This window comes from Siniperca chuatsi, linkage group LG16, assembly GCF_020085105.1.
Source record: "Siniperca chuatsi isolate FFG_IHB_CAS linkage group LG16, ASM2008510v1, whole genome shotgun sequence".
NCBI classification, from domain to species: domain Eukaryota; kingdom Metazoa; phylum Chordata; class Actinopteri; order Centrarchiformes; family Sinipercidae; genus Siniperca; species Siniperca chuatsi.
In genome coordinates, this window is record NC_058057.1 from 15187218 (window position 1) to 15197932 (window position 10715).

General features: G+C 38.2%; 1 protein-coding gene across 5 annotated transcripts; it reads left to right on the forward strand.

Annotated features, from left to right (window-relative positions):
- Nucleotides 1–2: 2 nt before the first annotated feature.
- moxd1l (monooxygenase, DBH-like 1, like) lies at nt 3–10638 on the forward strand. 5 transcript variants are annotated; one of them, XM_044168512.1, is made up of 14 exons: nt 3–140; nt 2822–3050; nt 3246–3392; nt 6012–6164; nt 6386–6469; nt 6841–6996; nt 7104–7206; nt 8034–8206; nt 8327–8415; nt 8682–8778; nt 8926–8985; nt 9148–9269; nt 9434–9521; nt 9926–10638. In XM_044168512.1, exons 2-14 carry the CDS (start codon nt 2853–2855, stop codon nt 10118–10120), a joined length of 1665 nt encoding a protein of 554 aa, XP_044024447.1. In that variant the 5' UTR covers nt 3–140; nt 2822–2852; the 3' UTR covers nt 10121–10638. The 5 variants fall into 5 exon arrangements, with proteins under 5 accessions (XP_044024447.1, XP_044024444.1, XP_044024446.1 ...); XM_044168509.1 differs by lacking the exon at nt 3–140 and adding an exon at nt 1442–1467; XM_044168511.1 differs by lacking the exon at nt 3–140 and adding an exon at nt 1475–1491.
- The last annotated feature ends 77 nt before the right edge of the window (nt 10639–10715 follow it).

Below are 10715 nucleotides of genomic sequence, written 5' to 3' on the forward strand. Positions count from 1 at the left end.
AGTTTGTCACTTAAAACCTCAAAAAGCTAGAAAAACACGGTAGGAACAGACTGGTTCAGTGCGACTCCAAGTTTGAACCGCGCAGAGAGCTGCTGACAGTACGGAGGGAGTGACCTGCAGCGCCGAGAGAAACCGGAAAGGTAACGTTTGGTCTCGGTGAGATATGGCCCTCCAAGACGTGACTAGTTAATATAATAAATAAAAGAAGATGACATTAGAAATCGGCTCACTTAAAGTAAAATGTAAGGACCAAATAAAACGCTAATAATATACATAAAAATGGCAAATGTTTAAATCACGAAATAAAACTCTTTAACAATAGCCTAAGAATCTTAATTCATAAGCCACTCAAACTACTTTTACAGCTATACAAGCAGTTAGCGGTAAACAATAATTATAATAATTATTATTATAGTAATAATAGCATCAGTCAAACTGCGAAAATGTCTAGTAAAACAATAGCAGCCATCCAAATGTTTCCTTTAAAAAAATAAAATCCTAAGCTTAAAAAACAAAAAATCTTATTTCAGCGTCCAATTAATTTTTTATTGGTTAGTAGGCTATTTTCCAAAATACATAAACTGTGAGTTGGTTTTAATCTGAGCCCAAACAATGGTCAGAGTTCCGGTGCATTATTCTAACCTCCAGGCAGCTACTGTGGTGTGTTCACTGACAGTGTTGTTGACGGCTCACAGCTGGCTCAACGAAAGGGAGTGACCCTGAACTTATGTCTTATGCTGCAGTCGGCCTCTGCTGGACTCTAGGTGCTATTACATTACAAACAAGGCCCTTTTGATATCCCTGTGGTCAGGATCGGATACATAAACGCATTTACCAAGTTTTTACCATCAAATCAAAACAGAAAGGCAAAACAACAATAGCAGTAATAATAATGTTGTCTGTTTATTCAGTCCACCTCACATCTTTCACTACGAAATTAGAAAAGCTGCTCGCTTATGCTGAAAATTGCAGGTGCAAACACTGTTAAAAATACTACATGTTGATAAGTCCTCTTACTATTGTTGTTAAGCTGGTATGCTGTTATCTGTGCCATAGTGATTCATTTTTGATAGATTTGGAGCTGACTAGTTTCTCTTCTAGACAGTGTGGTGGCAAGATGAATTCACAAAGAGTGAGTTGTCTTTCGGAGTTTATTGCAATATTCAGTCACACATTTGCAAATGGACCTCTGAGCTTGCTAGGCAGAGGTACTGAATGATGTTCAGATAAAGGGACTTATACATATTCTCATCCTTAAGTGTCCTTAAACACAGTGTTTTGTCTGTAGATTCACAACCTCATCTCTACAGTCTCTTTCTGCCCCGGTCTGCTGGATATCAAGAGTTGCTGATATCCTTGGCTGGGAAACCGAAGGCTGAATTCCAAACTTTGCACAACTTGGCTTTTGACAACATTATAGCTGAGAAGCCGAAGGCTGAATTTCACGGGAGGCTTAATGAAGAAAAGGTCTTAGAGAGTATTCTGTCTAATGTAAGATATAAAGTGAATAAGGTTTTAAACTGCCAATACAACAGTGAAGGTCTTATTGTGGCAGGCCATTTTATATCCGTGCAAGGTATATTTGGTTTACTTCCCTGGCATTAGATCACCTCTTTAGAGTAAGGAATTTTCTAGAGTTTCACTGCATTGTTAATGTGTTTTTTTGTCATATTTTCCTCCTATACAGATAATACACACATGCCTTGCTTCGCTGTGCTGTATGTTCTTGAATTTACACTAAAGAGTGAAAGTTATCCATCCTGACTTCCTGTGTTTTGACTGACTCTCAGGGGCGAGGGCCATTCCTATTCTTTAAGTGCAGTTGAATTTTCAGTATGTATGTAAGCACTGAAAGTTGAAGTGTCAGTTGAGGTGTGAAAGATGAAAAAAATTTAAATTTTAAGTTGAAGTGACAGAAATAGTTCAAGTGCCTTGGAAATATTTTTAAAGTGTCAGTAAGGAGTGACAGCAGTCAGTATTTGAGCTGTCAGTTGATGTGTAGAGGCTGAAAGCAGTTGAAGTGCCAGAGATTGTGTGTGCACTGTAAATAATAATAATAAAGATATACAGTAAATACGAGAATGTTAATATGCATAGCTGAAGACTGAATTCAAGTGCTGGGGATCTGAATCCAGCACTCAAAGAATAATCACACTATTCACATTCCTATAAGATGAAACTGTTTTGGCTGGAATGACGTGAGAATGTGACAAAGAGAGAGAGAAAGCAGATAAGAGGTACACCTTTCATTCATGCCCCCTCCTCGTCACCTGCTCATATATCAAGCACCCGAGGCCAACAGTGGTCTCACTTGTCTGTCAATGGAAAAGAACCAGTGGAACGGGTTGATATCAACGAGGGAGTAGCTGAGAGGGCATACAGTTTACTGTAAGTAGGTGAAGCCCGCAGTTCACCTGACCAGTGTGTGTGTAGTTATATGAAGAGACTTGAGTGGGAGGCAGAAGATTTTCACTGCTCTGACACCACAGACAGTGAACTTGCAGATTTAACACTGAGAATAAGCTTTGAAGAAATCCTTGAATTTGAAAATATAGTGAAATTTAGCACACAAATCAGAATGTGACTGAAGCCACTGCCAAAGTGATATGTGCTTTTTGTTGTTTCACAAGGGCAAATACCAAATGACTGAGCACTTTTTGCCTGTATCACTTGAGTTCATCTAGCAGCGCAGGTGTGTCAGAGGAGGAGGGTGGGAGGGTATTTGGCAACTCCACAGAAAGTGAGCTCAGTTTGAAGATCTCCAACTTCACAGAGACATCATGCGCTCTCTGTTTCCTCTCTTTTACCTGTTCTTGGTCAGGACAAAAAGAGCAGGGGCATCGGACCCTACCATGCCCTTTATGGAGTACCTGGACCAGGACCGTTTGGTCTGCCTGAAGTGGGGCTTTGATAACCTGCAAGGGAACATTACATTCAAACTGGTAGTCAACACAACAGGCTGGGTGGGCTTTGGCTTCAGTCCCAACGGAGAAATGACGGGGTCAGATATCATCATGGGGGGACTTGGACCCAGTGGAAGCTACTTCAAAGTAAGCCATTACCAGATATCAACAACTACATGTGTAACTGTTTGTTTTATGTCGCCTCCATACTTGAATATCTTTAAACATTGCAGAAAAAATGTCTTGAGTTTAATTTTTCTATGTTCAACAGCAAACATAGCACAATGTTAGGCTAGTATCAGGCTTTCTACTATCTGAAAGTTTTGTCTTTCTGTCCATTAGGATTATCACGCCACAGAAAACTCCATGCCTTTGGTGGACAAGCAGCAGAGCTACACTCTCCTCTCTCTGAATGAAGGTGAAGGTCAAACCATTGTGACCTTTGAGAGGTCCATTCAGTCGTGTGATGACCAAGACTTCCATATTACTGTAAGACATTACATATATTATATACCAACTTTTTACAGTATATTCTGCATGTATGGTATTAGATGCAGAGCTGATGAGCTATGTAAAATATCAACTTTCAGTATTCAGTAATTTATCCATTATTTGGTTTTAAGAGTCTTTTATTTCTTCCAGTCAAGTTTCATTGCTAAATCACACTGAATAAGTGATGTGATTGTCAATGTAATGTCAGAAAAATGTCTTGTTGATGTCAGACTGGTTGAAACTTTATACAGTATGAAGTAAAAAATTATGAAACAAACAGTATCAAACTAATGAGCCATGTTTTGTAAGAGTGGCGGGCTCCTGTTTCCATGGTAATGATAACATGCTATCAACTCATTATCACTGTAAAATGAATCACGAGTGAAGAGTTCACTGTAGACCTTTTTTTTTTTTTGTATTTTTGGGGGTATTGTATGATGCTGCAGCTCATGGCCGGCACCTTATACCCCTTGCTCACCGGGGTCCTCACACGAAGATTGAAATTCATACTAAAGTGACTAACTTTGGAGGGTGCCCACTTGATTTGTCTAACTCAGATTACAGAACCCTCATATTAGCTTTGGCTAAACTTTGGGATGCATTTCTGCACAGAACAATACATAAGTTCAACATGGAGAACTTAAAAAATGCAAGTTTGTATCTTTGCAGACCAGAGACTTTGAGAGAGTGTGGTAATTGTCAATAATTTTTTAATTTGGCGAATCAGAAACTTACAATCCACTGCCAGTCAAAAACTAATTTCACCAATACACTGCCTGTCAATCAATCAATTTTTAATTCACTTCACAGTATTATAAGTGCTCATTTTAGAAAGGCCAACCCAAGAAAATGTGTTCTTTATTTAGATTGTCAAATGGACAACAGATCATAGATATTTGTTTCTGGCTGCCAGCGTTAACTAGCTAGCCTTCATTTTCCCAGGATCGTGCCTGGTGGGCGGAGAAGAATCCAACTGCAGCTCGCCCTCCTGAGGCCTGTAGTTCAGTGAGCCAATGGGGCTTGAGCATGAGTAGACTTTCACTTATTTCACCTTAGCAGTCCACCAAAATCTGTTTCTGAACAAATTTGACACAAGAAATAAGCAGTCCAGTTGCTGAATCTTCACTCATATTAAATCTACATGGCGTAATTTAAAAGTTTGTTAAAAACTAAATAGCTACTTCAAAGTAGATGCAGCCAGAAAACATTAGGCCTGATTACTGATTACTGGGCCATCTTGGAAACTATTAGGTCAGTTTCAGGTGAAACTAGCTATTAACAGATACTCAGGCAGATTCCAGGGCAGGGCTTATGCAACACAGAGTAGCTTAAATTTCTAGTTCCCGTCACATTTTTTCACAATTGAGAATGACTTCCGGATGGGAGCCGAAACGTCTTGATTCTGAAAACAGTGTCCAGATGACTACGAATGAAACCTTTTCTATGATTTGAATGGAGTTTCTAGCTGAAAGAATGAATGAGTAGATAAGACTTGCCGTGAGATAAGACGTGTGCCTTCTTGGACACACATGTATGAATACATGACAGAGAGCGAGAAGCTTCCCCCATACTGAGATATATAAAAATCACTAACCATTCTTTGAGTTTATTATTTTGTTTTTGTTGCAATTTCCTTTCCAATCCAGGGAAACACTGCAGTAGACCAATGCAGTTTTGAATGCTGGTCACAGAAACCTCAGTTCTTCCAGGAGCTTTCTTGAGAAAAGGGGGGTCATTGGGTAACCCTAGAAAAGCCCAGGGTTCTTAAAAGAACCCTTTTAGGCACTGGGTTCTTCTAGGAACCCTCCAAGGTGCTCAAGGACTCACTCAAATTAAAAAGGGTTCCTCCAGAAGCTGTGAGCTGAAGAAAAGTGCTTGCTGGAACCCTCTGTGGTGGTCTGAGGTTCCTGCAGGAGCTTATAGGTTGCTGAGGGTGCTTCAAGCAACCTTTCCATAGGTATTTCCAATGTAGTTTTGAGTTTTTTGAGTACACAAGTGGATATTTGAGTAACCTCATCATATGTAAAGGGTTTCTTGAAGCACCTCAAATATATTTTTAAGTTCCTTGGGAACCTTATTGGATATTCGAGGCACTTTTAGTTTTTTACAGGAACACCTCATTTAAACCTTGCTTTTGTTTTACACCATGGAGCATTAAGCTTTTAATACTTTAGGCTTTTGTATTGCTAATCTAATTCCCTGTGTAAAGCTCAAGTTTCCTGCTTGTATCATGTAACATGTAAACTCTGTTATATGAGTTATTTTGTTAGGTTCACCTGAATGTTCCTTTACCGTGCATTCAATAGGGTTTTTTCAGATATGAAGACAATGGCAACAACAGAAAGAGGCACACAAGATTTTGTTTTGCGTTGAACACCTGAAATGGTATATGTTTTTGGTAATAACATGTTGACATTTGTGGTTGTGCACAGTAAACTGCATAGTCAGAACATTAAACTGTCTCTGTTTACCACTTGAATTTAAAAAATAACTACTTTTGTAAGGTAAATATAGACTTGATTTTTTCAGTTTTGGGAACACAGGAACAATAAAAGCCCTTTCATGTTGTTACTCTTGTATCATATTTGTTGACTAATGCTGCCATCTCTTTTACAGGCTCAACCCATAAAACTGATCTATGCCTACGGACCAACAGATGAGATCACTTACCATGGGGCCCGTAGAGGCACCAAGGAAGTCAATCTGCTGAACTACATTCCCAGAACGATCTTCACCAACGTCAACTACCTTAGTGCCACAGTGGACAATGTAAGAATAATTAAAAACAGTTATGACAATGATAGACAAGTTGGAAAAATGTGTAGGTTTTTCTCAGTTTTTTACCTTGTAGCTCATCTAATTAAAAAGAACGGGAGAGCTGGAATACATTACAGTTTTTACTTGGAACAACAATTCTGATATGTGTAGTCGTCCAAACTAAGACAAACACAACTTGTATTTTGTTTACTTTTTATCTTAATTTTTTACAGATCACTGTCCCTCCCATTCATACCTATTACCACTGCAAGGTCATGAAGTTTCCACCTTTAAATACAAAACATCATATATATCAGGTAATCATCTTTTCTTCATATTACCGTTGTCACTCTTCAGTCACCTTTAACCAAAATCAGCAATTTAATACTCTTTTTTTACGTGAGGTGCTTGATTTACACACCATACTACTGTCTGCTTTTGAGTGAATTGGTCTGACAAAAGTACTTACAATGAAAATCATTGCTACTGTATAGTGTAAGTATAAGCGTCATTTTTCAATTCCTAACTGTGGAAGAGAAGGCATAATCTAATACAAACTAGTCCCACACCTAAAAAGTGAACATAATAATGAATTAAAAGCATCATGATTTTCATATTTAGGCTATTTCTACCTTCATTCATCATTCTTTAAACCTTCAGTACCAAATCTCTTCTTACTCTACGTCAGGTTGAACCGGTGATTGAGCACCACGACATCGTTCATCACATGCTGCTGTACCGCTGCCCCTCCTTTGTGACAGAACCGTACGACAAGCCGTGCTACATGGGCGACATAGGGGATGCCTGCTTTGCCCTGGTGGCTACATGGGGAGTGGGAGGAGGGGTGAGGGAGAATCAAGAGTCCATTTTGTTGTCTGTCTTCTTCTGTATATATCAATGTCAGTGTTGTGCTTTTGCAAGATGATCCACAGTTTATCTTTGAATCTTCAGGTATCTGAGCTCCCAGAAAATGCGGGTATTCCTGTCGGAGGTGAGGACAGTAATACATTTTATAGGCTGGAAATCCACTACAATAATCCAAACACTGAAGCAGGTAAATACTATAGATCCTTTCATACTGTGTTATGTATGTATATATGTATATATACCTCTGTTTCTTGAATTGTGATATTACAAAGTACACATATAATACTGGTTACAGATTAGACATTTATTGATTCTTTGAGGAATTTAATGATTTATGGAATCTATTGCTCTGTGCATTAAGTGCCACCAGGGCAGTTTGGGCCAGCACTTTAACATTGCACTTCCATAAAGTTGGGGGACTCACAAAAGCTTAAAAATAATGGTCAAAATCAAAGCAGCAGAGGCTTAGGTATCCTGACTTTTAATCCCTAGTATGGGTCAAGTTCCCAAAATGTTGATTTCTTCATTTCCCATGATGTAACCAATAGCATCTCTTCGTTAAACCCTCCATGCCCTCTAAATGTCCACTTCATGTAAGCACCAAACCTCCAGTTTGTAACACAGAATTTCTCTTTATACTTTTCAAGCCCAAAGCCAAATAACCCTGATGACATCACCAGAGTCATTTTCTCAGACTTGACATAGTTTGCTTCAGGGCCACAGAAGACATTATGGACCTGTTTTTAGAGACTGGGTTGTATTCCCCGTGACCTTTGTGTGTAAAATTGGTGGAATTTCCCTCTAAAATGCCAGCTGTGCACTTTAATACAATAAAAATCTTTTGCTTTGGCTGCTGTCTGGACAGTAACACACAGTTTACACTCATACTAACACAGTGTTACATACTGTATAAACAAAGTACTGGAGGCTTATGTCTTCTTTTCTTTATTCTATAGTCTCTTCATCACATGACCAAGATGCAACATTTTGAAACTTCTGTCTCTCTCTGTATAGGTAGGACAGACAGCTCAGGACTGAGACTGTACTATACAGCCCAACTCCGGCAGCATGATGTGGGCATCCTGTCCACAGGTTTGCTGCCACTTGACCATTTGCAATACAACATCCCTCCAAAAGCCACTCAATTCCACACCTATGGCGTGTGTAATACCACTGTCTTTTCTCAGGTCTGTAGTGGTTCAGTATGGATTTCAAACTGCAGCAGTGGTTATTAGAGACAAGTTAAGAGGGCTTTTTTATTATTGTTTATGATTGTGTTCCTGATAGTCTTTACTTTCCACCCCTAGCTTGTGAATCCTATGCCTGACCTTCAAGTGTTCGCTGTGCTGTTGCACACTCACTTGGCTGGGCGGAAAGTCAGAGTTGGCCACTACAGGTAAGAAAGAGAGATTGGGTATTTGCTTTATGTGAGTCAATATCTAAGCTGAAGAATTAAAAAAATTTGATTTATATAATTTTACTGTAAAAACACAGTAACAAATTGTTGGTAACTATAAAATATTAAATAATGAGTTTAGGGTAGTTGTGTTTTGGAATAAAATGAAATAAAAAGGTTTGATCGCGATTATACGTTACATGTGTACTATTGTTTTCTTGTTAACATAGTGTTACTCTTATTTCATAATTCTTGGTCTACGGTAGAAATGGAAAGCAGATAGACTTCGTGGGCTTGGATGAAAACTACAACTTTGAGATGCAGCAGATTATCAATTTGGGAAACATCAAGACTATCAAGCAGGTAAGTCTCCATTGCCTCCATATGTTATGCCCATTGTTACATGGCAGTTTCTTAGTTAAGTTGTAAGTTGTTCGGGCTCTTAAAAACGATATAATATTAACAGTACTCTATAATTATGCCACCACATTACTTGTCCGCCTATTACAGGGTGATGAGATTGTAGTGGAGTGCACCTACAGTACTATCAATCGCACCGGAACCACTAAGGTGGGAAATTACTGTATGACCTAATGCCATTACACATATAATGTGCTTTAAATGAAATTAGAGCTATCCAAGAATATTTTACATATTTTATGTATCTGACCAGAAAGATTTATGAAATATGTCAGGGTCAAACTGTGTGGAACTTTTAACTTCCTCCCTCAGATGGGTTTAGCAACTACTGATGAGATGTGCCTGGCCTTCCTCTTCTACTACCCTGCAATCAAGATCACCACATGTATTAGCCACCCAGAAACAATGAATCCATCCGTGAACACAAGCTACCAGTAAGACCCGATACAGTCCTTCACATAATATTTCTGCTGAGACTGAATCTAGCACCAGTGCTGGTTTACAAACAGCTTACAGGTTGCATGCATTATATTTATTGTTTCATGAAGATGTATCTTGATATGCTCTTTTGAAGAAGCTCTATACTAATTTCTGACAGGATGACAACTTCAGACCAGGATGGAATCGCTGAGTATGAGAGTTTGTTAAAGACCCTACCACAACTTCAGCTGATCTTTGATGAAGATGTAAGTAGCAGTTTAGTAAGTAGTAGTCTGAATTGTTTGATTGCGTCTTTTCTTTTCTATCTCCAATCTAATAAAGAAATTCACATTTTGTTAAAGAATTTTAGTTTTTCAAAGACTGTGGAGTCCTCTGCCTGTCATGGTTTCCACCAAGTTAAACCAACACTTATTCCCCTAAAAGTATTCCCTATTATTTTATCACTTATAGATGATAAATATTTCTGTCAATTGGTGCTTTCCCTTCCAGCTTTACCCATACTGTGGTTCAACTATTTAACTTGAACAAATTCCTCAATTACAGATCCATCTGTCAACTGTTGTTTGCTTGTTTTCTGCAGTATCATAAAAGAGGTATTTTTATATTATACCATCTTTTCTTTTTCACAGAGCAACTTCTCATCTTACAGAAATGGCACGATTCGGGAGATGATGAAGACACCGACTGTCACATGTCAGAACAGCAACGCGTCAAGCAGACTCTGCACTTCCTTGATTGTGAACTCAGCAGGAATCATACTTTTGCTACTCTGGATTGCAATAATGTAACGTGGTTGTATGAGCAACAGATCCATTGCAATTTTGATAAAGGAAGGCACAGATGATAAAATCTTTGTTGTATCCAATTGGGTATGTTCATCTTTACAGGGTAGGGTGTATACCATTTTCTGTTTTCGTTTTCTCTGTTCATAGCAAATCTTTTCTCTTTGCTATTAATTGTTAATCATAGATCGGGTGGCATATTATTTAGCAACTGTCATATTGATTATCATATTGAGATTTACATTACTGCCTTACTTTAAACTCTATTTCATGAAAGCACAGTATGCTTGAAAATGCCTGGAGACAAATCAGTTAACTACACACAGTTTTTATACAGTTTTAAGGTAGTTTCATTTAACCATATGTGATGAAATGTATACCTAAATACCTATAGCATGTGTGTGTGTATATATATATATATATATATATATATATATATACCTCTGTTTGTGAACATGTATTTTGTTCATTACATGCACTGTAAACCTAATTGCTGATTTTGTGATTATGTATAAGAGTTATATAAAAGAGCAATCATTTGATGATCACTCACTTAATAAAAAATATATATCCCAAATAATATGTAAAACTGGTGTTATCACAATCTAAAAAAAAGTGGACGCAAGTGGTGGTGGCAGGTAGTTTCACAGGCTTTCC